This window comes from Dasypus novemcinctus, chromosome 7 (assembly GCF_030445035.2).
Source record: "Dasypus novemcinctus isolate mDasNov1 chromosome 7, mDasNov1.1.hap2, whole genome shotgun sequence".
Lineage (NCBI taxonomy): Eukaryota > Metazoa > Chordata > Mammalia > Cingulata > Dasypodidae > Dasypus > Dasypus novemcinctus.
The window spans coordinates 83,177-111,171 of NC_080679.1; the positions used below are offsets into that span (position 1 = coordinate 83,177).

At 47.9% G+C, this 27,995-nt stretch overlaps 1 protein-coding gene across 1 annotated transcript; it reads left to right on the forward strand.

The window, feature by feature from the left end:
- The first annotated feature begins 110 nt into the window (after positions 1 to 110).
- On the forward strand, positions 111 to 27,693 carry LOC131279085 (uncharacterized). The gene is made up of 8 exons (XM_071216004.1): positions 111 to 129; positions 18,003 to 18,088; positions 20,076 to 20,177; positions 21,428 to 21,615; positions 23,056 to 23,222; positions 23,634 to 23,856; positions 25,314 to 25,513; positions 25,924 to 27,693. The coding sequence occupies exons 4-8, from the start codon at positions 21,497 to 21,499 to the stop codon at positions 25,953 to 25,955; spliced, it is 741 nt and encodes a 246-aa protein (XP_071072105.1). The 5' UTR covers positions 111 to 129; positions 18,003 to 18,088; positions 20,076 to 20,177; positions 21,428 to 21,496; the 3' UTR covers positions 25,956 to 27,693.
- The last annotated feature ends 302 nt before the right edge of the window (positions 27,694 to 27,995 follow it).

The window sequence follows — 27,995 nt, forward strand, 5'->3', positions numbered from 1 at the left end:
ATGTTATATGCTTATATATTATTTTATATTATTTATATATTGATTCTTTTAGGAATTGGCTCATGTGACCATGGCACTAGGAACTTCGAATTCTGAAGGGCAGGTTGAAAGCTGGACACTCTGATAAAGGTGATTTTGAGGCCTGGTAATTCCATATTCCCTGGGGAAGCAATGGAAGTAGGGGCAGAAATTCTTTCTGGTTTCTGAAATCCTTTTTTAATTTTGGCTTTTAAGACCTCTAGCTGATTTCATGAGGGGAACCCCCACACTGCTGGAGCTGGAAGGAGCCCTGTGTGTTTGGGGCAAGAAGGAGGGTCAGGGTGGGAAGAAAGGTGGGCAGGAGGTGGCTGGGAGAGAGGGGAGAGGGACACAGGACATGCAGGTGCAGTCAGAGGGAAGCGGGCCCAGGCCGCAGAGCCTGAAGGCACTTGAAGAGCTTTGCTGTCACCTCAGAGGGACCTGGGACACTGGAGGGTTCTGAGCAGAGGCCCAGAGGCTCACATGGTAAAGGGGCTCATGGGCTTCAGAGCAGCCTCTGAGGGACCAGGATGGACCCACCTGGTGCACCACGGCAGGGTGCAGGTATGCGGGCACTCACATGACACAACTAAGCAGAGTGCAGGTGTGCAGGCACCCACCTGATGCACCATGGTGGGGTGCAAGTGTGCGTCCACCTGGCGCCCCTTGGTAGGATTCAGGCAGCTGCAGCAGCAAACCCCTGCTGATGGCAGCATCTCCATGATCCCCCACAGGAGCATGGACGGCCCGTTGGGGTGCTGACGTCTTCCCCCTAAGGGAAGTGCCTCCACTAGCCTGTCGAGCTGCTGACCTGTGACCATGGCCGCACCCATCAGGTGAGGGCTGACTTCCACAGGCAGAACGACATCCCCAGCATCAAGGCCCCTACCTTGGGACACAGTTCTCCAGCCTGAAGTTCGCTCCAGGCCCCAAAGGCCCAGGGACTCCTTCCACAGAGAGGGGTGTGCCTGGGGCCTTTTGACCCCCTTGTGCTGACACCTAGAAGCTGCAGCAATGCCCTCACCTGGCCTTAGGGTGGGGACGATGAACAATGAGCAGCTTCGCTAATGGACCTGGGCCAGGGCCAGGCAGACACCTTTAAGACTTGGGGCGTCCGGCAGGCTTGTTTTACATGAGACTATTTCAGATTAAGGGATGCTGGTGCCTCATTCACTACAGGCACCCCCATGACATGAAAACTTTCCCCACCAGGAAGAGATGTGATGTGGGGGCATTTTTGGGGGTTGGAGTTGTCCTGGGTGGTGCTGTGGGGACAGTAACCAGACATTGTATGTCCTGCCAAGGCCCACTGGGTGGACTGGGGGAGAGTGTGGGCTATGGTGTGGACCATTGATCATGAGGTGCAGCGGTGCTCAGAGATGTATTCACCAATTGCAATGAATGTCTCATGATGATGGAGGAGATTGTTGTTATGGGGGGAGGAGTGGGGTGAGAGGGGTGGGGGGTATATGGGGACCTCATTTTTTTTAATGTAACATTTATTTTTTTAATGTAACATTAAAAAAGTAAATAACAAAAAAAAAATTCCCCACCTTAAGTGACTGGGATTATTTTTCTTCTTTATTTTCTTTTAAATGTTACATATACCCCCCACCCCACCCACACCACCCCTCCCACATCAACAAACTCTTCCATCATTGTGGCACATCCACCGCACCTGGCAGATACGTTCTGGAGAACCGCCGCAGCCCAGGGACAGGGGTCCACATTGTCATCCCCGCTCTCCCCCAGTCCACCCAGTGGGACACAACAGGACACACAACATCCAGCATCCATCCCTGCAGCACCACGTAGGACAACTCCAAGCCCTGAAAATGCCCCCACACCATATCTCTTCTTCCCTCTCCCTACCATCAGCAGCCACCGTGGCCACCCTCTCCACATCACTATTACAATTTCTTCCCTTACTAATCCCTGTAGTTCCCCAGCAGAACACCAGTAAATCCACTCTAATCCATACTCTATTCCTCCATCCTGTGGACCCTGGGATTAGTATGTCCAGTCCCCTTCTACATCAAGAGGGGGTTTAGATTCCACATGGATGATGGATGCAATTCTCCTGCTTGTAGCTGTAGGCATTCTTGGTGCCCAGGTGTGGTGGTTAACCCTCTTCACCTCCCTGTCAGCTGGCCAGGGTAAGTCCAACAAACCAGAAGGTAGGAGCTGCAAGTCTGCTGAGGCCCAGGGCATGGCCATCACATGTACAGTTCAGAGATTCAGGTCTCCTGAGTATACACCAACCCAAACACCAACTACAGGTCCAGTAAAAGTAACAGAAGAGGCATGTGTAGAAAGGTTATATCTGAGTCCAACTCCATCCCACTCAGGAACACAAACTCCAAAGTAGGGCCAATTGACATGGCCCTGAACTCCAGAGCCATCTGCCTTGACCCTAGAACCTGTAGGTCGCTGCAGCCCTCAGGAGAACCAGCACCTGGGTTTCCATCTACCTTGGCTGTCTCTGGTACCATGCTGAGGCATGCATAAGCATCACCCCCTGATGACCTCCCGACTCTTTTTTGGAGACTCTTAGCCATATAAAATCACTTGTCCTTCCCATTTCCCCAAAGTCAAAAAGCAGTTTTTAACACCTGTTATGACATGTAGGCTGAGATATTCTGCTAGTCTGAGTTGACCTCTTTGTTCATGGTCTTTTGGTAGTTACATCATCAGCTGGTGCTCAGTAGGAATCCCTCAGTGCCAGGGAGGCTCATCCCCTGGAGTGACTGGGATTTTTGACATTGAATTACTGCTTATTTCTAGGCTTAGTGGCTTCTAAATATTTCTTTCTTCATTGGAAACCAGGTTTTGTATTATAGGTGCCTTTCATTTTTTCAAACAATTAGCAAAATTTTATTCAGAATGCCTTTGGTTCCTTTATATCATATTGGTAAGACCATAACAGGAAGTATAGAGTTTGGGTTACATTTTTATAAATTACTCTTTCGTCAGCCTTGATTACTAGGAAAAACAAAGCATCTGTAGGAGGTGCCTTCATCTGAAAGTGACTGCAATCAATTAATTGTAAACCTAAGTTATTTTCATTGACTTTAAATTAGGCCATTAACCTTTTAGTGCTTACATTTAAGAAGCAGGAATTGAATTGGGCAAGATTTCAGAACATCTCACGTTTGTTAGACAGTAAGGGAAATTAAATATATTTCTGTAGACGAGATGTTTTCAACTTAAAGGTAATAAATATGCCCATTAAACTGACAATCAACAAATATATTCTTAGATTAAAGTAATTTGTTTTGCTTTATGAAATTTCCACCATTCATCAATGATGTTCTTTCTCTTGTTAGACATATCTAGAGCAAGGGGAAGTGGAGTGGGTGCTGCCTTTAGGAATTGCACATTGAGTTTGGACAAAGAATATCATAGAGGATACAAGACAAAGTTTAGTCATTTCTAAACAGATGCCTTGAAAAACTGGAATTTTAAAGGGTGTGGACTTAAAGTTTGTGTTTTTAAAGGATTTTCTTTTCTCTTCTCTTTTCTTTCTCACTTTCTCGTTGTTTGTACTCACTGTCTGCACTCTGTGTCAAGCTGCTTGTCTTCTTTTTTTTTTTTTATGAGGCACCAGGAACAGAACCTGGGACCTCCCGTATGGGAGGGAGGTGTCCAACTGCTTGAGCCACATCCACTCCCTGCTTTTGCATCTCTTGTAGTGTTTCCTCATTGTGTTGTCTTGCTGTGTCATCTTGTTGCATCAGCTTGCCATACCAGCCCTTTGCATCAGCTCACTGTGTATTTCATCTTCTTTAGGAGGCACTGAGAACCGAACCCATTACTTCCCAAGTTAGGCAGGTGCACAACTGCTTGAACCACATCTGCTTCCCGTAAAGTGCTTTTAAGAAAAGAAGACTTCCTACAAAACTTAAGGGTTTAGGAGAACTTTGAGGATGGGTATTTTACTCACCTACAGATGTCACTGTTCACTTAACTGACAGAAATGAACTCCAAAACTTCTGATTTGCATGTTTACCTCACAGAAGTGTTTTCAGTTGCCTGGAGCACAAAGAGCTTTGGGTAGGTTTTACTCTGTCATAGAATTCACGGAATAGGCAATTTTCTATTCCAGTCTTGCCTCAGTCACTGACCAACTGAAAATTTGGACAAGTCCCTTATCCTCTCTGGAACTCAGTTTCCTTTTTGTAAAATACAGGGGCTGGTCTAGTGCCTGGCCTCTCAGCCAGAGGGTCTCAAGCCTGACCTTGAATCAGAGTCACCTGGACAACTGTCCAATAAAACAGCCTGCCCCATGCCTGGAGTTTCTGATTCAGCAGGTCTGGGTCTGGGTCTCAGAATTTGCATTTCTAACAAACTCCCAGGTGATGCTGTGGGTGCTGGCAGGTGGGTGGGGGAACCCCACTCGGAGAGCCCCTTGTGTACACAGAGCTTCATCTGGTAGACTCTGATTGTGATGCTGATTGTTTTTAAAGCCTATAGTATAGAAAGACTGCTGATAAATCTTCAGGAAAGAAAAGTCTTCCTTTTTGTTTGTTTCACCTCTATCGTCTTTGTTATTTCCTTGAATTCTTTTCTCCCAGAAATCACATTCCTTTCCCTTTTGCTTAGGAGTAAGCACAGTGCAAGTTGCAAAATGATCTTGACACACATCAGACACTGAATGGTATGGCGCTGGGTCATGGGAACAAGTCTAAAAGATTCCATGGGACAGGACAGAGCACACACATGGGAAACAAGGGGCCAACGAGATAGTCAGAAAGTGCGTGGAACCTTCCTGAACATCTGGTCCTCTGGGCACGAAGGCGTCTTCAGCATGCCACGTTGCTCTGGGTAAGCGACCATGACATCTCTGTGCTCACAAAGTACGTCTTCAGTTTCCCCTTTCTTTTCACATTTATTATTCCCCGGCCCATGTACTTGTAACCCAAGGTCTGCAGAATGAGGCTCTTTTCCTTAGTAACCTGCAGGTCACATAGACAAATGAAGAGGTGTTTAGTCTAGACATTAACACAACCCTTCTGAGAAGCCACTTGACTACCAGGATGAACAGTCTGTTCACTCACTGGCTAATTCCAGTTTGGAGAAATTACAGGAAGAGGGAATAATGCACAAGAAGAAAATCATTTTGAGGACAACGGTGTCCTTAAATTCAGTGCTGTGATAGAGAAAAACTGGAAATAACCTCAAACACAAGTCATCTCCAGGGTTAAGTAGGCTTGTGGGCTCTCACGAGTCACGTGTTGTGGATGGGACAACAGAATGATGCCGCGCCATCCTGCCAAGAGAAGCTGAGCTAAGCTTAGGTCTGTGCTATGATTTCAAGCTTGTAAAGATTCAAATTTAGGGGGAAAATCCTGGCAAATGAAAGTACAGTTGTTGTTTTTTTAAGTGGGAATGCTGATGGTATTTATGAAGTGTCATGAATGCTGTTTAAAGAAAAAATAGTGATAAATGTTAATAGGTTTGACTATATGGGGGAGAAACTACCCTAAGAAGAAGCTGAGTCACCTCTTGCAAATGGATTCACAGGAATCAATGACCTAAAGCCAGGAGAGCTAAAGAAGTTTGCATTCAGTTTACTATTATTTTTTAAAATTCTGTATCATTCTTTTTAAAGATTTGTTTTATTTATTTCTGCCCCCCCCTCATTGTTTGCACTTGCTGTGTGCTGTGCTTTTAGGAGGCACTGGGAACTGGTCTGGGACCTCTGATGTGGGAGGGAGGCACCTAATTGCTTGAGCCCCCTCCATACCCTGCTTTGTTGTGTCTCTCATTGTTTTTCTTGTGTCTCTTATTGCATCATCTTGTTGTGTTGGTTTGCTGCACCTGCCTGGTGCACCAGCTCGCTGTCTTCTTTAGGAGGCACTGGGAACTGAACCACAGCCCTCCCGTGTGGTAGGTGGGAGCTCAGTTGCCTGAGCCACATCCACATCCCTGCATTCACTCTAGCATGAGCATAGCTCTCTATGTCGGGCGTACATTTCCTCATTTCACCAGATCAACTTTGGGTACTATAGAGACAAGAGTCCCTCGCTCACACCCTGCCAATGGGACAAGACTCTATTTCCTGATATTGCACCATGAGGAGATCCCTGCTGCTGGGTCAAATGGTGGTGGGATTTTTGGGGCTGGATACATGGAATCCCCTGGAGGGAGCCACTGGCCTGCACAGAGCCTTGTGCAGGCTCAGCCTGAGCTTGTGCCAGTCTCTGCTAGGTAGAACATGCCTGGCATCATCTGGTGACAGTGCACGAGGGACCAGGCAGTGGTGGCAGCAGTGAGCCAGCCTCTTCGGACCTGGGGACTGTGGGAGACTCAAATCCAGCATCTCCGTGGGGCACAGTCTGGATTATGAGAAGCAGGACAAAATCCAGGGACTCCCTCAACAAGGGAGAAGTCTGCGGATGTTGAGATATCGAGAGCAGCCTATGGACAGAGTGAGAGATACCCCTGTCTTCCTGCGGTGTGACCCTAGGGCCAGCTGTGAGCAGAGAGGGGGAGAAAAGGGTGTGGAAGGTGGGGGCTCAGGTGCCAGAACTCCTGTCCTACTGCCCCCAGATGGGCTTCTCTGTCATCTTCAGTAGAATATACACTGTCCTAAGACAGATGAGCCCGATTTGCTCATGCTCTAAGCTCAGTGGCCACCTCACTGCTGCACAGGGGGAGATGCTGTGATGCATGATCACCCCCCATTCTCTCCTGGGTCCAGGACCCCACCTTACTGCTGAGGTCAAATGAATTGGTTTGTGGTAAAATACCTTGAATTTGAATGTGGGAACCTGACTTGAAGTTAGAATGTTTCCATAATGCAGATAAGAAGTGTGGGCTTAGGAACACCGGGTCTTAACTAGACAGAACTCTGTCTTGTCAGCATGACAGTTGTTTGCCTGAGGAGGCATTTGGATTTTGTATGGCCTGTTCCCTAGTATTGTAAAGGTTTCAGTTCTAATAACAAACAGCTTTAAAAGTAAACATGGAAAGCTGCTGCTTTGTAATTTCTAATAAATACGATGTGAAGACTAGGGTCGAGGCTCTCTGTTCCAGAAGCTGTGAGTCCCCTGGTCCTATCTTTATTTCCTCTCTTGTATCTTTCTTTCTGTCCTTTTATGTCTTAAGTTCTATGTCATCTTCCCTTTGAGCCAACCTATTGCTGAGATTGTCTCAGCAAAGTAGCACTGTTCATTGGTTATATTTTTCATATTTCTATTGCTATTTCATGCATGGAGTGTCCATACACACTTGATCATTGGAAATAGCCTTTAATGCTATTTAATGTACTCATAGTTGCAGCAGTTTGAAGATTTTCTGGACCTCAGAATATCATCATGTACATACAAACCTGTAATAGGAGGTTAAATTATGTCAGTTAAGGGCCTTTAATTGGATTGCATGATCCTGCATGAGTCTTAATCCTATTACCAGGTTCTTTAAAATGGTGGAATAAAAAGACACAGATAGTAAAAAAAAAAAAAAAAAAAAAAAAGCCTCAGAGATAGAAAGGAACCCAGGCTGAGCAAGAAGACTCTGGAAGCCAGAAGCTGAAATCAACAGAGCACAAACGCTGAGAGGACACCACTTTTGGTAGAAGTTGAAAGTAACAAGGCCAGAGGAGAAAGGGTGGACAGGTGGGCACCCCCATAGGCCTGATGACCCCTAGCTGCAGCTCAGGGAGAAAGGGTGCCCTGATGATGCCTTGGTTTGGATGCATTCACAACCTCAGAACTCTAAGCTCTTCTGCTAACAAATCCCCATTGTAAATGCCAGCCCATTTCTGGTACTTTGCTCCCAGCAGCTTTCAGCAAATTATAAGAGAAACTGATACCAGGAGAGTGGGGTGCATGCTGTTATATAAACACCAAGAAAGTGTGAAGAGTTGAATTTGGAAGACTTGTGAGACCTGAAAAGGAAAAGCCTAAGAGAAGCATTATTTGGCTGAATGGCTAGAGTATCTGCCTCCCACACGGGAGGTCCAAGGCTCAAACCCAGGGCTTCCTGACCCATGTGGTGAGCCAGCCCACCTGCAGTGCTGATGTGCACAAGGAGTGCCCTGCCACAAGGGGTGTCTGCCGCGTAGGGGAGCCCCATGCGCAAGGAGTGCACCCTCTAAGGAGAGCTGCCCATCATGAAAAAAGTGCAGCCTGCCCAGGAGTGGTGCTGCACACATTGAGAGCTGACATAGCAAGATGAGGTAACAAAAAGAGACATAGATTCCCAGTACCGCTGACAAGAATACAAGTAGACAGAGAAGAACACAGAGCGAATGGACACAGAAAGCAGAGAACTGGAGGGGAGGTGGGAAGGGGAGATACATTAAAAAAAAAAAAAAAAAAAAAGGAAAAGCCTCTATTGCTTTGGAGAGATTGTTAGTAGAAACCAGAAGGCAAAAGATACTTCTGAGGAGACCTTCGAATAAAGGAATACATCATTGCAAGCTGGACAGAAGGTGTTTTTTTGCTTTGAAGCAGGATTTCTTAACCTTTGTTCCACAGACCCCTTTACCAGTCAGGTATCAGCCATGGGCCTTCACTAAGTCCACACTACATTGTGTATTATTTCATAAATATATCACGCCCACACCAAAATATCCACACAAGAATAATTTTTTTTTTCAATTCAGGCTTACAAACCCCTTAATAACCTCAGCTATAAAGTGCCAGAGAACTTGGCACAATTGACTCCAAGTATTAGATGGAAGACAGAATTTGAAAGTGATGAACTTAGATATTTAGCTGAGGAAATTTCAAAACCAAATTGTGGAAATGTGGCCGGACTTCTTGCTATTCATAGTAAACTGTGGAAGAAACGGAAAAGGGAAGAACTAAACTCTTGGGGACAAAGTAACTAGAAATACATAGTTTTAAAATCTGAGCTTCTGGAAAATGAGTCCCCAGAGAACAGGGCACCATGTGAGGGGTTCACTGGCCAGGAAAGCAGTCAGTCACTGCCTGTAAGTCAGGATGGAAGGACAGTTATCCAGGAAGGATCTGTGGGGAGAAAGTCTCACTAGGTGACAGTCTGGACCCCTTGTTGCCAGATTTTCTCTAGGTTCTTGGCTATGTTACAAAAGAGAATTTAAGAACATGCCAGTTTAGTAAGGCTGGTAGTTTACTAAGAAAAAGAGAGAAGAGAAAGAACAGAACAGAGTATGGGCCCCAGGTGTACTTGTGGGCTGATCCAGGCTGAGAGAGGGAAAAGGGGCTAAAAAGGGTCAAACGGGCTGATTTACAGATTACAAGTCCCCATTGCAGATGACAAGTCCCCAGGTGGACTTGCATGCTGGTCCATGCAGAGTGAGAAAGGACAAAAAGAGGGAAAACGGGCTGATTTAGCCTCTGTGCTGGCTTTTTAAACCATTAATTACCTCACCCTTTGTCAGGGGAGGAGTCCCAGCTGTCTGTTGTTTTGATTACTTATCCCACTCTTCAATTCCCGTGATGGACACCTTAAGAATATTCGGGACTTTCCTTTGATCCCAGACAAAACCCCGTTCCCAATGGGGAATTCTCACAAGGTCCTTCCCACAGGGAGGGGTCCCAGGGCATGTGTCTCACAGCTGTGGTTTTCTGCCAGGCCCCAGGTTCATTTTTCCATTCCCTGAACTAGCCTGCTTCACCTTGATTCCTGCATGTGTGTGGCACTTTGATGTTATTGATGAACTCCAAAAGGAAATAATGATGATGTTTGTGAACTGCTCTGTTCCTCTGGGCTAGTGATAGATACCCTTAGATTGTATTGAATTCAGAGGTGTCACTTTTGCTTGATTATATTATGACTAGGGCTTTGATTGGGCCACATCACAGAGGAAACAATGAGGCAGAGGAGACACTTGGAATTTGGGAGCCTGGAGCCTGGGAAGTAAATACACAGAGAAACAGATACGTGAGGAAAGAGAACAGGCACCATCAGACAAGCAGAGACCCTGGGAAGAGAGAAGAACCATTTGCTTGGTAGTTTATAGCTGGCCTTATGGAGAGCAGAGCAGCTGCACCCAGAGAGAAACCAGCCTTGGGAGAAAGACAGCCTACAGCTGAGAGTAGAAGCTGGGACCACAGAGCCTTAAGGAGAAGACGAAGGTGAACCCTTGCAGATGTCAGGAGTAATCTTGCTCCAAAACATGGCAACAGGCACTGGTGAGGGAAGTAACTTATCATTTATGGCCTTGTGAATATAAGCTCCTACCCCAACTAAATACCCTTTATAAAAGCCAAGAAATTTCTGGTATTTTGCATCAGTTCCACTTTGGCTGACTAATACAATGTGGAACCAACACATTATCTGTTAATAGATCACAAAGAATACTACATGAAAAAAAACATTTAAAAACATGTGAGGTTCCCATATACCCCATTCCCCACCCCCACCCCATCGTTTTTGTAAGTTGTATGTTTTTGAAGGTATATACATTACAGAAAAACTCTTACATTAAAAATATAAGAGTTTCCCATACACATCCAACCCTCCCACCCCACTCCAACAACACTCATAACCTCCTCCATCATTGTGGCACACTCATCAAACTCAGTGAACATATTTTGGAGCACTGACGCACCACACAGATAATAGTTTACCCTATAGTTCATACTCCCCCAGTACATCCAGTGGGTTATGGCAGGATATATAAAGTCCAGCATCTCACCCTGCAATATCATTTAGGACAAGTCCAAGTCCCCAAAATGCCTCCACAGCACATCCCTTCTTCCCTCTCCCTGCCTTCAGCAACTACTGTGGCCACTTCCTCCACCCCAATGCTACAATTTTTTCTATTACTCGTCATAATAGTTTATAGTAGAATATCAGTAAGTCCACTCTAATCCATATTTTATTTCTCCATTCTCTAGACCATGGGATGATGATGTCCACTCCACCTCTAGATCAAGAGGAGGCTTACATTCCACTTGGATGATGGATGAAATTCCTCTGCTTGCAGTTGTTGGCACTCTTGATTCCCTAATGTGATGGCTGACCATCTTCACCTCCCTGTTAGCAGACTTAGGTAAGTCCAATGAACCAAAGCGTAGGATTCACAACTCTGCTGAGGCTCAGGGACCAGCTCGCACGTGGGCAGTCCAGAGATAAGTCCCCTGAGTATGCCCCATCCTTCGCACCAAGCACAGGTTCAGTATTGTGACAGAAGAGGCATGTGTAGAAAGGTCACATCAGAGTCCAGCTCCATTACACTCAGGAGCACAAATTCCAAAGTAGGGCCCTCTGATATGGCACAGAACTCCAAATCCATCTGCCATGACTGTATACTCTGTGGTTCTCCATTGCCTTCAGGAGAACTGGCACCTAGGGTTGTATCTACTTTGTCTCTCTCTGGGGTCCTGCTGAGGCGAGCGTAAGCCTGACCCCTCTGATGACCTCCTGACTCTTTTTGGAAGACTCAGTCATATAAACTTATTTGTCTTTGCCATTTCCCCCTTTTATTTAAGGCCAAAAAGTGGTTCTTAACACTTGATACAATATGTAGGCTGAGATATTCTGCCGGTCTGAGTTGGCCCTTTTATTCAAGGTGTCTTTTTAGGTACATCACCAGTTAGTGATTGGTAGTAATCCCTCAGCACCAGGGAGGCTCAACCCTGGGAGTCATGTCCCATGCTGGGGGGGGGGAATGTAATGCAATTACATGATGAGTTTAGCTAGAGAGTAGCCACATGTAAGCAACATGGAGGCTCTCAGGAGGTAACAGGCCTAGTTTCTATTTCAGGCCCACAGGCTCATAACCATAGTCATCAGCATCAAGGGCTCATTATTGAACCATCCTTCCTTTCTGGCCTTTGCCGTTACACTTGGGGGATTATTGATGTTCCATTGGGGAATGTGACAGAGTTCCACGGAGTAGCAACTAGCACTCCCTCAGTTGACATTTATAACTCTAATTACTATAAAAATATCCAACATAGATCAGAATATTTTTATGTCCCCTATATACATGCCCTGGAGAAGTCCCCCCCCACTCATGTGCTCCCTTCAGTAATGCCCCAAAGCAGTGTTGCTCCCTTGCCATAGTTGTTACCTCTCTGTGCTCCAAAACTTCTTCAACAATGAAGCCTAATATATTGCCAAATTCAATTAATAGGAAATTGAAATAGACTGATGGGTTTTAAGTTTAGAAATAGAATACATAATAATTTAGAAATACTAAAATAAAGTAAAAATAAATTGGTGCATTAATAAAATGAAAACTATTATAAAAGTATTTCAAACATTTTGCCTTTCAGCACTGTAACAGGTGTTGTCTGTATGTACATTGGCAAGGCACTTTCTTTCATTTTTTCCTCACTGCCTACATCTTTTTTTTTTTCTAATTTTTAAATTTTGTCTTCAAAAAGTTTTAGATCACAGTAATTCACAGTATAGGGGACTCCCCTATATCCAACATCAAACCCTTTCCCCTTTCCCAGCCATGATCTTCTTACTTGTCATGTTATATTTGCTGTAGCTGATGTACAGATTTTGAAACTTAGCTATCAACCATGCATCCATTTTGGCTTACATCATGGTTTCTATTTTAGGCTGTACAAATTTCTAAATTTTTAGCTTCCTTGTGTTCTATTTTATGGTTTACATTTTAGCTTATAGACTTTTATACACTTTTGCTGTAAGTCAACATGCCCTATATCCACCATTGCATGATCTGGTGGAGCACTTCCATTGCCCCCCAGTTGCCCTGCTGACGTCTATTCTACACCTCTCTCCCATTCCCCGCAGGGCCCCCAGTGAAAAACAATCTTCACTACTTGAGGGACCAGATTTACAGATACTGTAACTATGCTGAGGGCTTGACATACTAGACTGCCTGAACTAATTGGGAGCCACCGATTCTCTCGAGAGACACGATGCCCTCTCGGTCATTGTATGGGTTTCCACCCTATGATGGAACACACTATGACAACATGGGCACTCACACACTTCCTTGAACCTTGCCCCTGTACCAGATGCCCCAGCCTTAAGCACCTCAAACACATAATCCTTCCTTATTATATTTTCTAAAGAATTTTCTCAACATTATAGCTTCAACCATATACTTAACATTGTCCCATATTCAATAGTTTCCCCCAGTCCTCAACCCAATTCCTCGGGCCTGCAGCTTTTTGGAACTCTTTGGGACCTGTGACCCTGTTTCCTTTCCATTTCTCCCTATGGAAAGGGGAATTGTTATTTTATAAAAGTCCCTCATTTGTATAATGGAGGCAGTTAACTTAGTTTTTAAGTTTCACAGTTCCAAAACACAGGGCAATTTTTGCCCCAGGATAGATGATATGTCTATAATTGATTTTATTTTATTTTTTCTGCTTTATTTTATTTTTAATGTTACATTGAAACAATATGAGGTCCCCATATACCCCCTACCCCACCCATGCCACCTCTCCCACATCAGCAAAGTCTTCCACCATTGTGGCATATCCACTATACCTGGTGAATGCATTCTGGAGAACCACTGCAGCACGTGGACAATGGTCCACATTGTAGTCCACACTGTCCCCCAGTACACCCAGTGGGCCATGACAGGACACACAGTGTCCAGCATCCATCCCTGCAGCACCACCTAGGACAACTCCAAATTCTGAAAATGCCCCCACACCATATCTCTTCTTCCCTCTCCTGACCATCAGCAGCCACAGTGGCCACCCTTGATGTTGGATATGTGTGACAACCATATATTGGATACGTGAATTACTGTGACCTAAAACTTATGTCAAGAGAAACTTAATAATCAGGGAGAAAAAAACAAAAAAGAAAGAAAGAAAGGAGGTAGACACTAAAGAAGAAATGGAAGAAACTGCCTTGCCACTGTACATACAGAGCGACACCTGTAGCAGTGATGAAAGGCAAAATGTCAGAAACAAAGCTTTTTCATTTTTTCATTTCTGTGATATCCCAATTTATTTTTCCTTAATTTAATTTTTCTAAATTTCTGTGTATTCTATATCTAACCTTTAAACCCATCACTATATTGCATTTTTCTACTAATCGAACCTGACAATATATTGGGCTTCCTTTTTGACAAAGTTTTGGACTACAGAGAGGGTCAAGTATGGCAAGGGAGGAGCACCTATAATTGATTTTAGTGAGATTTTGTACTTAAAACTTACTAAAATGAGTTAAGGCTTTTGAAATATTGTGGTGGAATGAATGTATTTTGCATGTGTATTTCTGAGGTCCAGAGGGTGGTGTGTGGCAGTTTGAGATTTTGTGGAACTCAAAGAGTCATGTCCTTAGGGCTAATCATTCTTATGCATGTAAACTTCTTGTAGGTGAGATGTTTGGATGAAGTTTCTTCATGAAAGCGCTGTATTACTCAGCCAAAGGGATGCTAATGCAAAATACCAGAAATCTGTTAGCTTTTATAAGGGTATATATTTAGGGTAGGAGCTTCTAGTCACAAAGGCCATAAAGCATAGTTACTTCCCTCACAGAAATCTATTGCTACTTGTTGGAGCAAGATGACTGTCAACATCTGCAAGTGTTCAGGCTTCCTCTTCCCCTTAAGGCTCTGTGGCCCCAGCTTCTTCCAATATCAGCTGTAGACTGGGATAAGTCTTGTATGTCTCCCAGGGAGGGTTTCTCTCTAGGCTCGGCTGTGGGCTGTCCACAAGGACAGCTCTAGATAATCGGGAAAGAGGCTCATCTGTCTTCCCAGGGACTCTACCATGTCTAATGAGTCCTGATTATTTTCATCATGCATCTGCTTCTCTATGGATTTCTTTCCTGGGCTCCAGGTTCAAAAACTCCAACTGTCTCCTCTGCTTTCTTGTTTTCTATGTGATGTGGCCCAATCAAAGCCCTAGTCATAATTTAAACAAGTAAAACTGAAACCTCTGAAGTCAATACAATCTAACGGTATCCCTAACCCAGAAGAACAGATCAGGTTATAAACATAATGCAAACTCTATTTTTGGAATTCATAAACCGTATCAAACTGCTACAAGGGCCTTCGATTAGCTTATGTGCCTCAGGTTGGGTCTGAAACCTCTTACTATTGTCCGTTATAAAAAGCCACCGATACCAAAGAAAGCTTTAGAGATAGAGAAGAAACCAGAAACCGAGGGTGACATCCCCAGGAGCCTGAAGCCTAAATGAAAGGAACACAGAATCGCAGAGGAAGCTGGTGCAGACAGAAGCTGAAGCTATGAGGCTGGAGGGGAGGGGAGTGGCAAGCAGAGACACCATGTGCCTGACTGCCCACAGCTGAGCTCAGGGAGAAAGGGTCTCCTGATGATGCCTTGACTGCACACTTTCATGGCCTCAGAACCATAAGCTTTTAACCTCATCGGTCCTCAGGGCAAAAGCAAACCCATTTCTGGTATATTGCTCCCAGCAGCTTTTAGCAAACTTAAGTAATATTAGACAACCGATTGTCAAACGCCAGACTCAACTCAGAAATCTTAAACATTCTGCTTCACGAGAACCATTCTCAGGACCAAAGTCTGCTTTAGTCAAAACAGACGAGATAAATACATGTAAATATTCAGAGAATTTTTAAAAGATGAATTGGTTCATGTAATTGTGGGTATTGGCAAGTCCAAGTACCATATGGCAGGCAGCAAGTTGAAAACCCCAATGAAGTTCATAACGAATTCTCCCGGAGAAGCTGCCTGTCTCTTTCTGACTGCTGCAACCATCAGTTCTTCCCTTAATGCCTTCAATTGGTGGAATAAGATTTCCCTCAAAGCTCAAGACAAGCTCCTGCCTTGATGGGAGACATAATCAGGCACAGGTGCTGTCACCTGACTAATGAGTTCAAGTGATGAAAATAGCCTCATAGGAACAATCAGACCAGTGCTTGTTGGATCAAACCACTGGACACCATTACTGTTCTGGTCGGCTCAGCCCCTGACAGTATTATACCAGGACTGGGGGAATTTGCCCATGGGGTGCATTCGGTTACATGTGTAGTGAGGAAGCCATGAAAATGTTTCTATCAGGGCCGCGTCAGGTAATACATTCTCCCCAAAGCCAGGCTGCACCATCCTGGACTCCTCTGTACATGCAAAGGCCCTCTGCTGGGTGTCGTTGCTTACAGCTTCTGGTTTCCTTGCCTTTCTCTCCCTCTTGTGACTCTGTCCATATTCATCCTGTTTATAAAGGACTCCAGGAAGAAGAATAACATCTGGGTCAGGACATAACTGAATTGACCTAATCAAAAAGTCATATTTAAAATAGGTTTATACACACAGGAATATTTCAGCTTTGAGAACATGATTTTTCATCAAACCATCACTTTCCCTATTCTAGCTGACAGGAAATTAACCATCATTTGATTGATCAACTTACACAGGATCTACTGCTTCCCTCTCCTGGAGGCTAAGGAGATTAGTCCACAGCTTAGCTTTGTCCCCACCCCTTGCTTCTCACAGCTTTTCAGCCAAGAGAAAAATCCAGGCTTGTAGCCTTTACCATTCTCTTCTGCAGTTTTGTTTGCTTTCTATGCGTTGTCTATAACTCAGCTTTAAAAATGGAAACCCAATTAAAGGCATTTCTAATATTAAGATTTTATGAATAGAATACATTGCAGTATCTTGTAGTATGATGGGGCCCTGAAAGATGAAAGGCAATTAAAGTTAAAAGAAATTTCCCTTCAAAAATGATGGAAATTCACATTCCCCTTCTCTACAACACCGTGGATAATGGTGACAGGTACAAGAAACTCCAGGGGAGTGGGATTGGGGGCAGCCCCCCAATGTCCCCGATGTCACCTTTCTGGAAACCACCTTCTCCTGAATGACAGCTCTGACCAGGAGTCTGCTCTGGGCCTCCACCAGCATGCTCACCCCTGTGTGGAGGCAGACAGTCATCAAAGCCGCCAAGTGCCCAGAAGGGCCCTGAGGCAGACCTCATCCCAGCTTATGCTAGATGTGGCTGTGGCAGGGTCCCTGCTCACTAGGTCCTGCTGCACTGGGTCCCCCTTTTCCTCCATGCAGTGAAGTCCCCAAATTCCTCCCCTGGGTGACAGAGCCCCGCGTGATCAGGGAGACAGCCCTGAGGGAGCTCCCCATCAAGCACATGCCCTCCCATGAGCCTTCTTCTTGCTGGGACCTGCCCAGCCCTGGGCACTTCAGATCAACCTCCCAAAACTGGTGACTTCTCAGAGCCTCAGTTTCCTTAAGGCAAAGGGGGTGAGGGACCCAAACCCATGAGGATGTGTAGGGACTAAAGCCAGGCAGGTGCAATCCTGAAGGGCCTGGACTCAGGAGCCACTTGGCCAGGGAGTCTCCAGGCCTGGAAAAGCCCCTGAGTGGCAGCACAGGCACCTATGATGGTATAGAGCAGTGATTCCCTGTCCCACCTGCGGGATGGGCTCAGTACCTGAGAGCTGGGGGCCTTGAGGGCTGGAACCTCTGGCTTCCCTGCAAAAGGGGGAACAGACATGGGGCCAGAGGGGCTCCCTGGCAAGCGGCAGTGGACAGATCCCACTCTGGGCAGCACGAGGCTCTGCCTCCTTCCTGGACTACCTGCCACCCCGGCTGCACCATCTGGATTGGGGGAAGGTGGTGCAGGGAGGGGTCCTGCCCTGCCCTCCTCTTGGTGTCACTGGCTACTGCAGCATTGAAGATCCATGCCCACCTGTGGATCTCACAGGCAGTGCATTCTGAGGCTCCTAGGACACCAGTCTCTACTCCAGACACGTTCAGGCAGATGACGCTAGCTGGATTTGGGGTGTTCCAGGGCCCCCTGGGTGAGCTAGCACAGAGAAGGGCCCTGGGGGTCGGGCAGGCAGCCATTGGCTCCTTGCGCATGCCCAGAGAGGTGGGGTTCATTGCAAGTACCTTTCTCTGTCCGAGGAAGGACGTGTGTGTGTGCCCTGCTGTGGGCATGAGCTCGACCACCCTGTGTGCTGGGCTTTACCTCCTGGCTTTTGGAGCTCAGCACCCTGACTGCCCCAAGTGTGGCCTCACCCACCTCCTCCCAGGCTGGGGGTGGATGGCTTCTTACCCAGAGCACCTTCTTACCCAGATCCATTTTCAACCCCTCACTTTTCAATTCAGGAACAGAGACCCAGAGAAAGGTGAAGCTCAAGGCCCACGGGGTGTGCAGAATCCAGAGGAGGACCTGGACACTTCTGGCATCTGAGGTGAGGGCTCAACCCTCTTGCACAGAAACTTTGAAAAGCACAGCCCCTAACTCATGGGGACCCCCTGCCTGCTTCTGCCCATATGAAGTTGTTTTCTTCTCAGGATCCCCAAAGAACTTCATGAGCACCGCCCGCACACACACACACTGGCCAAATGGGTAGGGATCATGTCCTGGGAGTCAGAGTAGGACCTGGAACCAGGGAGGTGGCAAGGACACAGAGGAAAGAGGATGGAGGGAGCTCTGCCATGGGGCAGGGCCAGCTTTCTCCAGTTGACACTTGCATAGGCCAAAGCCTGGGGAGGGGGAGATGCCACCTGGATGGGCGGTGGGATCTCGGAGGTTCCCAGGGTTCTGCCTGGGTAGGGACATCCCCAGGGCAAGCAGGAGAGGACAGAGCTGAGGTCCTCCCTCCACTAATCTGAGCACCTGGGATGAAGATGAACTCCCAGGGTGGAGGGAGGCTACTGCAAAGAAGGCCTCAACGTCCCCTCTATAAACTGCAATGCTTGGAGTGGGGGACCCTAGGTGTGCCACAGCCTAGGAGAATTATTTGGTCTTGGCTCTCTGATGACCACGGTACTCTGGAGCGCTGGAAAAGGATTTCTAAACTCTCAGTGTCCTACTGAGCAGACACAGGCTTGGAGGATTGGGGAACCGAGGACTTGTGTGTGCGAGATGCAGCAGAGCACAGGATCATCTATGGAGTCCAGGGAGAGGTCAGGCGGTGCAGGAGGCTTGGGTCTGAAACTAACAGGAATGGGAAATCTTTGGAGGCTTTGACCACTGCAGGTGACTAAGACTGCTTTTCATGGAATTTAAAGCCCATTTTGGCATGGATTGTGACATGAAGCCAAGGTGCTCATGATGTTCTCAAGATGACACTGCCAGAACTCAGCCCTCTTTGATTGTGATCCCTGCTGCTTCCCACTCCATCTTGTATATTCTTCCTTGTCTACCTATGTGCACTGGCTACATGTGAAACCAGCCCTGAAGTTTCCAAGGCATTTTCTCTGATCTACCTGATGCCTTTCCTCGGAAGGATCAGGTAGATTTGACCCACTGTGCAGCAGGGGAGACATGGGAAGCCCTGAGAAACAGAAAGGCATGTCCCGGATCACAGAACAGGCAGGAGGAGGATGGTGGTGTACCAAGGTCCATCTCCTTAGATGGTTCTTGATGCCCCCAGGCCCCAGCAAGGCAGGAAGGAGGACCGTATTGGTGAAATTGTGCACACATGGGAAATGCAATGGTTCAGAGGGTAAACAGTCAGCAGCCCAGAGGGGACCTTGGGAAGCTGTCATCCAGGAAGGGAGCACAGAGAAGGGGAAGCAGGAAGTTACCTCACTTCCCTGGAGATGGAACGCAACAGAACTTGGAACCCCAGTAACCAAGGGCCCACATTCTAGATATTAACGGAATGAACAGCTCACTCAGGCCTTGATGCTTGAGAGAAGATGTTCTCTTGTTGCTGCCTGCCTACTTCGCAAGGCCTTTGCCGCAGGAAAACCCAAAGTGAGAGCCTGATACGACGTTGTAGGCGTTGGCTCAACTCTCAACAGGGAAGAGTCCGTCCATTTGGCAGAAGGAAATCCAAGGTAACCAAGGGAACCAGGGCAGGGGAGGCAGACCAGGCTGACACTGTTCTCCTTCCTGAGCAGCCTCACCACCTTCCACTCCCAGGGTGGCTGTCTGGAGGATACCAGGCTGGGCAGAGAGGTGATTGGGGGTGGACACCTGCTGGGTGCATCATGTTCTTCTCCAGGTCATGGCTGGCAGGGACAGAAGGAGAGGCCTGGGGTTGGTGCCCATCTGCCCAGAGATTGATCCAGATCTACAGAGTTGTCATTTCCCTGCTGGGAGGAGGTCTATACATATAGGTCTTTGCCTCGTCTGGAAGTAGAACTTGATGTAGGGCTGTTCCTCTTGGGGATAACCAGTCAGGGTCCTGATGCCTTGTGGCCCTGCTGATGACCCTATCATTGCAGAGCTCATCCAGCTCAGAGCAGGATGACTGTGTCATCGACACCACTTCGCTGAGCAGGGTGCCCGTGCACACGGCCACCAACAGAAGCCAGAAGAGAAGAGAGGTGAGATGGGAGCTGAGGGCTTCTCCACACACAGGTCCAAGACAGTCAGGGGACCCCAGGACCTAGACCCTACCCTGGCAGAATCTGCAGGCTCCCTGCCAAGGATTCTCCCTCTTGGAATTCAGTACAACACTATCAGGAATCTGGGAATGCACACTTACCCCACAACCCAACCCATTCATGACGAGGTGCAATGTGGGTTGGATATCAGAAAAGAGCCCTTCATGATGACTCAGATTTTCTCATAAACCAAGACAGTCTTTGGCTTGGATCCTGCCTTGGATGTTTAATCCAATGGCTCCTACATTCCCCATCCCCTATTTTCTGCTTGCATTCAGTTGGACTGTGTCTCCATCCTTAAGCATCCTCACATTTCCTAGGCTGTTTTTAACTCAAAAAGGGAGAGAAGATTATAGTATAATACCTATTTCTCTGTAACTTGCCATCCAACAGAGGTCAATACTGTGACACTTCCAGGTCAGGTGGTAGGGCTGTATCATGTTCCAAAGGGGAGGCTAGGAACATCAGAAATTCAGCCTTAAAGCCCTTGGACCTAGACGGGACTCCTTTCTTTTGCCATTTCCACTGGGCTTCAAGGAATGTCCCACAGCTTTGACTAGTCTAATGGTTCAAGATCACCCAGAATGGGCTACTAGGAACAGCTTGGCTCAGTCAAACATTATACATATTTAGAGTTTGAATGGCTGGGGCCAAATTACTTGAAACATTTCAGTCATCCCAAAAGAGTGAGGGCTGGTGCTTCCCTGCAGTCAGCTGACATTGGGTGGGAACAGTCTGAAAATGGGTCTGTGTGGTTCAGCAAGGCAGAATCATATTTACAATTGCTTCACTGGAAGGCGGCCGACACTTGACTATTTTCAAGACCGTTTGGAATTTCTCTTCCCTGTCACATCATCTCATTTCCTTGGGCATTCCAGAGTCTTCCTCCCATCCTGGAATCTCCAGGAATTTAGCCCATACAGAATCTACTATTACTGTAGCCTCACATCCTCAAAACTCTCTTTAATTTTGAAGAGAAGAGTGAAGAGTTTTGAGGTCACTGAAATCCAGGGCTTGAACCCAGGACTGGTCTCCTTTGCCCTGTCACTAAGTGTCAGCCATAGTCCACATCCTGCCACAGTCACGGGAGGTCACTGACTTCCAGTGTGAAATCGAGGCATAGCCATTTTTTGGACATTTTGCAGCTGCTGACTGCATGTCCCTTTATGTCCCAACATTCTACCTGCCAGGATGAAAATGACACGGCTGAGGAAATAATAGATCCCGGCTTGGTGCAGAGCTTTAGAACCAGCCAGAACATGGAGCAACACCTGCTGTCTGGCCACTTGGGCAGGGAGGACCTGGGCGCATCCAACGTCCTGGGGGACAGGAAAGTGGTCCTCCCCACCAGGCAAACCCTGATGAAAATGATCCCCAGGTGAGCACAGTAGCCCTTCCATGGCGGCTGGGGTGCCAGATATTGCCATTGGACACTGGGGGTCAATTCATTTCTCTGAGCCTCAGATGACTCCTGGCATGAGTAGGGGCCTGCAGGACAAACAGCAATAGTTATTGAGAGGACCAAATGGGAGGAGATATAGGAAGTGTTGACCAAGTTAGTCTGTGTGTCATGGGCTGTTATAGGGCCTGGGATGGACACCGTGATTTCCCACTCACCTAGGGAGAAGCCTCTGACTCAGTCCTCAACTACAACAGGCCATAGCAAAAACCTCTTTCCCTTTTTGAAGGAAGATTGACACTTCCGTCCTGCACTTCTTCAACCAAGGTCTAGTCAAAAGGCATTGAGGGGGCTGGAGAAGTAGAATCTGCCAAATCAGACATCTGGGAATGTGATGATTGGGCTCAATCAATAAATAGTGATTATGTGTGTAGGAAAATTGCACAGATTAGTAGTTGAAGGAAAGGAGGAGTAAAAATCCCTGCTGCTGGATGTCCATTCCACAGGGAGTCAGATAATTACACTAGACCTCATAAGCATAGGGAGACCGTGAATGTTAGGTGTGATACTTCAGTGTCTTTCTTTAGGGATGAGACAGTCCTCCAGGTCACTTAAGGACAAGGAAGACTCATGGACCTAAGGAAAATATGAGTGGAATATATGTAATCTACAAGGGCCTTAAAGTCCACAGTGGAGTCAGAAAGTTTAGGTGGGGTAGTCCCGGGAAGCTCAGGACAGATCTCTTTGTCCCAAAAATTTCCCATCCTATGAACAGAATCCATGGTCCCAGGGAAGAGAGGAGTTTAGCAAAATGCTAAAGAATTTGTAGAGATGTTCTGTCGAGGCTTCTCAGCTCTAGGAAAAGTGGGGTTAGCCTGGGCTCCTGCCACTAAGAGGAAAATAAGGCCTGGATGAGTTACACTCACAGGCTTTCAAAAAATATGGCAGCTCTTGGTCCCTGGGATGCAGGATAGGATGCACTTAGGCCATGGAAATGTGGGGTAGAGGGCCCCACCCACCAAGTATTAAGTGCCCATGTTTTGAAGCATAGTGCAAAGAAGAAGTAGTCACTGCCTTAGCTGCCCTCTGGAATGCAGATTCCTCTGTAGAGAGAGCAAGAAAGACAGATATGGGTGAAGGGTCTCGGACAAGGTTAAGATTTGTTGAAATATTGGACACAAGCCCACAATGTTGGACAACAGTCACTGGTCTGCAGCTAGGGGACAAACAGCCTTTGCCAGGTATAACAGTATTGGGGAGTAGGTACAGGGCCTGGAAATGGGCAAGGTTGTGTAGAGGAGCCCTCCTTGAACACGCACATGGATACGTTGGGGAGGGAAAATGGGATGATAGGAAAACCTGTCGGATCTGCTGTCTACACACCATTCAAAATGACATCTGCTCTGTATTCCACACAAGGGTGGACCATGCCAGTGGGGACACTTCTCAGCCACAGGACGTTCTTACATCCAAGGACCGGCTGGACCCTATACATGGGACTATAAGGGGCTTCACACTTCAACGGAGGTCCCATCTTGCACAGTATAGATCTCACTTTCGTCAACCAAGAGAGTCCACCTTAGAAGGTGAGGATGTCTGTAAGTGGGTGGCTGTAAGCCCCAGCACACACCATGGGTGAAAAACCCAGGAATGATGTCCCTGGGATGGGGTTGTCAAGGAATAATAGGAAACTCAGAAGCAACATAAGGTGCACCAATATGCACAGAAGTTTCCAGGTTCAGTTGTGGTTGCTATGGGTTTACTGCATCTGTAAGGATTGTGGCTATTTTCTGCCTACTAAAAGACAACTGGAAAGGATGTCAGGGTGGGGAACACTTCTAACCTTAAAGTTCCAGTGTCAAATCTACGGACAGCTCCATGGGCAGTAGTGTCTCCTCCAAACACAGCAGAAGGAAAAGCAGCACCTATACTGCTCAAGCCCCACAAGGCTTTGGAAGCATGATTGTGGTAGGTGCCTATTCTATCGCTATTTCTAGGGTCCACCCTCCATCTAGCCAGAGCTCTTAGAGCCTTTGAGAGCGATCATTATGGGCTCAAGGAAGACATCATCTGGAAGCAGATTGTCATCACAGCCCCCTGCACAGAGGACAACCTCGGGCCCGACCACCTGGGCGAGGAGTTCCCATTCTCCTCTGGGCTTGGAATGCACGACCATACCGTGAGGCCCACACAACTCGTCCTGCACAGGCTCCTCACCGGGTGAGAACCAGGCCCCTTCCACATCCATGACTCACGCCACATTTCTTGTTCACTGGGTCCATCAACTCCCTTCTCGCATCTCTCCTCGTCCGTCAGGTGGTAGGAGTGAGGGGACACACACCACGGGTTCCTATGCAGAACCTAAGCACATTAGCTAGGGATAGTTGAAACCAGGTCTGATGGGCTGACCGAGGCCCAGGGGCTCATCAGATTGTTTTCTTCCCTCTGCTGGGGAGCGTCTGTCACAGCCTTCAACACCCTCTCGGAAGGGACACGACTCTTTCCCATGTTGAAAGAATGTGGAGAAATCCGTCCCGGAGGTCCCATCTGAATTCCTAGGAGAGCAGCGTTCTCTGGGCTTTCAGAGGGTTGTCCAGACCCACTGTGACATGGGGAAAAGTGATCGTGGAGCACAACTGACAAATAGATTCTGCCTACCTATATGTGGAGGGACATTGACAGATTTAGCTTCGCTGGAGGAATGAAGCAGAAAAATTGTCTGCCCCCTGAGCATGCACTCCCGTAGGGCGTCAGAAGCTACACTTGATCTCATGAGCATGGGGGTCCACAGCAAGTTGGTGTGATGGTCACGGCTCTCTCTGGGTATGGGCAAGTCCTCCTGGTTTGTCAAGGAGATGAAAACACTGGGCACCCCTTAACAATGTGAGTGGCCCATAGGTCAGAACAAAGGGCTCCAAACTCCACAGCTGAGTCGGAAATGTGCAGTGCCTGTAGAGGTGGAGGGGTAGAGGGGTCTACTCATGTGTCACAAAGATGTGACATTTTCCCTGCTTGGTTTCATCTAACCCACTTAAACCATAGCAATCACCGGATCCATGGTCCTAGGGAAGAAGAAGTGTTGAGCAAACTGCTAATCTCTCTGCCTGGATGGTCTGGTGAGGGAGTTGAGCTCCCTCTAGGCAAGGTGGGACAAGGCAGTGCCCCTGGTAAGAAAGAAATGGTAGGAAAGGGAGGAGACACACAGAGGCCTGCTTCAATAGGCCAGGTCTTGCTCCCTCGGCCTCAGGCTGAGGTACAGTTAGGACCTGGAAAGGGGGGCAGCAGTTCCCCATTCAGCAGGCATTTCAGAGCGGCTCGATTTTGGTGCAGTGCATTGACTGAAGCAGTCGCTGCTTTTCCCTGCCTTTCTGGGAACTATTTTCTCCTCTGTTGGGGGCCGGGAAGAGTGACAGAAATGCATCTAGGTCCCTGATGTAGGCAAGATACATTCAAATACCACACTTAAGCCTCCTACGGCTGACAAGAGCCCTGAGTCCCCAGCTATGGGACAGTCAGCCACTGCCCAGTCTGACAGTGTTTGTGGACTGGCTGCAGGACATGGGATGGGCAGGGCCATAGACAGCAACTCTCCTGAAACACACACACGGTTCCCTTCAGAGGCAATGTGGCTGGCAAGGGAAGGCCTCTCTGATCTGCGGTCTACTCTCCTCTCACAGTGCCTTCGACCATCCGTGCCAGAACTTCGGGGGCCATCCTCATGGGAACTTTCTCCATCTCCAGGATGCACTGATGCTCCAGGGACCCATGTCGTACGTGCATGTGCAGATGACTTCTGTGACACTGAAATGGCAGTCATGTCCTGCCCATGCCCCACTTGGGGGCCATGAATGCAGCGAGCCCGAGCCTGAGCCCGGAGGTGAGGACGTATGGAGTGGATGCCTGTCAGCCTGAACAGACAGCATGGGAGGTTACCCCAGGCAGGGTTTCCAGGGCTGGGATGGTCCGGGAGTAAGAGAGACTTCCGATGAGGCATCAGGTGAACCACTACTTCGGAAAGTTTCCTGGTTTGGATGTGGGAGGTTTAGGTTTTTGGCATCTGATAGAATTGGGGCTATTTTCTGCCTTTAAAAGACACGTGGAAAAGATACCTGGGTGGGGAACCCTCGTCCTCTTCAAATTCCAGTGTCCGTTCTATGGCCTGCTCCATGGGCAGTGGTGTCTCCTTCTCCAAACACCGCAGAGGGCAAAGCGGCACCTATAGAGCCGGAGCCCCTGGGGCTTTGGCACCATCTTGGTGCTAACTGCCTACTCCATGGCTATTTCTAGGGTCTGCCCTTTACCTGGCCAGAGCTCTGTGAGCCTTGGAGGGCAATCCTGATGGAGCTGAGGAGGACATCCTCTGGAAGCAGATTGTCATCACTGCCCCCTGCACAGAGGACAACCTCGGGCCCGACCACCTGGGCGAGGAGTTCCCATTCTCCTCTGGGCTTGGAATGCACGACCATACCGTGAGGCCCACACAACTCGTCCTGCACAGGCTCCTCACCGGGTGAGAACCAGGCCCCTTCCACATCCATGACTCACTCCACATTTCTTGTTCACTGGGTCCGTCAACTCCCTTCTCGCATCTCTCCTCGTCCGTCAGGTGGTAGGAGTGAGGGGACACACACCACGGGTTCCTATGCAGAACCTAAGCACATTAGCTAGGGATAGTTGAAACCAGGTCTGATGGGCTGACCGAGGCCCAGGGGCTTATCAGATTGTTTTCTTCCCTCTGCTGGGGAGCGTCTGTCACAGCCTTCAACACCCTCTCGGAAGGGACACGACTCTTTCCCATGTTGAAAGAATGTGGAGAAATCCGTCCCGGAGGTCCCATCTGAATTCCTAGGAGAGCAGCGTTCTCTGGGCTTTCAGAGGGTTGTCCAGACCCACTGTGACATGGGGAAAAGTGATCGTGGAGCACAACTGACAAATAGATTCTGCCTACCTATATGTGGAGGGACATTGACAGATTTAGCTTCGCTGGAGGAATGAAGCAGAAAAATTGTCTGCCCCCTGAGCATGCACTCCCGTAGGGCGTCAGAAGCTACACTTGATCTCATGAGCATGGGGGTCCACAGCAAGTTGGTGTGATGGTCACGGCTCTCTCTGGGTATGGGCAAGTCCTCCTGGTTTGTCAAGGAGATGAAAACACTGGGCACCCCTTAACAATGTGAGTGGCCCATAGGTCAGAACAAAGGGCTCCAAACTCCACAGCTGAGTCGGAAATGTGCAGTGCCTGTAGAGGTGGAGGGGTAGAGGGGTCTACTCATGTGTCACAAAGATGTGACATTTTCCCTGCTTGGTTTCATCTAACCCACTTAAACCATAGCAATCACCGGATCCATGGTCCTAGGGAAGAAGAAGTGTTGAGCAAACTGCTAATCTCTCTGCCTGGATGGTCTGGTGAGGGAGTTGAGCTGTCTAGGCAAGGTGGGACAAGGCAGTGCCCCTGGTAAGAAAGAAATGGTAGGAAAGGGAGGAGACACACAGAGGCCTGCTTGAATAGGCCAGGTCTTGCTCCCTCGGCCTCAGGCTGAGGTACAGTTAGGACCTGGAAAGGGGGGCAGCAGTTCCCCATTCAGCAGGCATTTCAGAGCGGCTCGATTTTGGTGCAGTGCATTGACTGAAGCAGTCGCTGCTTTTCCCTGCCTTTCTGGGAACTATTTTCTCCTCTGTTGGGGGCCGGGAAGAGTGACAGAAATGCATCTAGGTCCCTGATGTAGGCAAGATACATTCAAATACCACACTTAAGCCTCCTACGGCTGACAAGAGCCCTGAGTCCCCAGCTATGGGACAGTCAGCCACTGCCCAGTCTGACAGTGTTTGTGGACTGGCTGCAGGACATGGGATGGGCAGGGCCATAGACAGCAACTCTCCTGAAACACACACACGGTTCCCTTCAGAGGCAATGTGGCTGGCAAGGGAAGGCCTCTCTGATCTGCGGTCTACTCTCCTCTCACAGTGCCTTCGACCATCCGTGCCAGAACTTCGGGGGCCATCCTCGTGGGAACTTTCTCCATCTCCAGGATGCACTGATGCTCCAGGGACCCATGTCGTACGTGCATGTGCAGATGACTTCTGTGACACTGAAATGGCAGTCATGTCCTGCCCATGCCCCACTTGGGGGCCATGAATGCAGCGAGCCCGAGCCTGAGCCCGGAGGTGAGGACGTATGGAGTGGATGCCTGTCAGCCTGAACAGACAGCATGGGAGGTTACCCCAGGCAGGGTTTCCAGGGCTGGGATGGTCCGGGAGTAAGAGAGACTTCCGATGAGGCATCAGGTGAACCACTACTTCGGAAAGTTTCCTGGTTTGGATGTGGGAGGTTTAGGTTTTTGGCATCTGATAGAATTGGG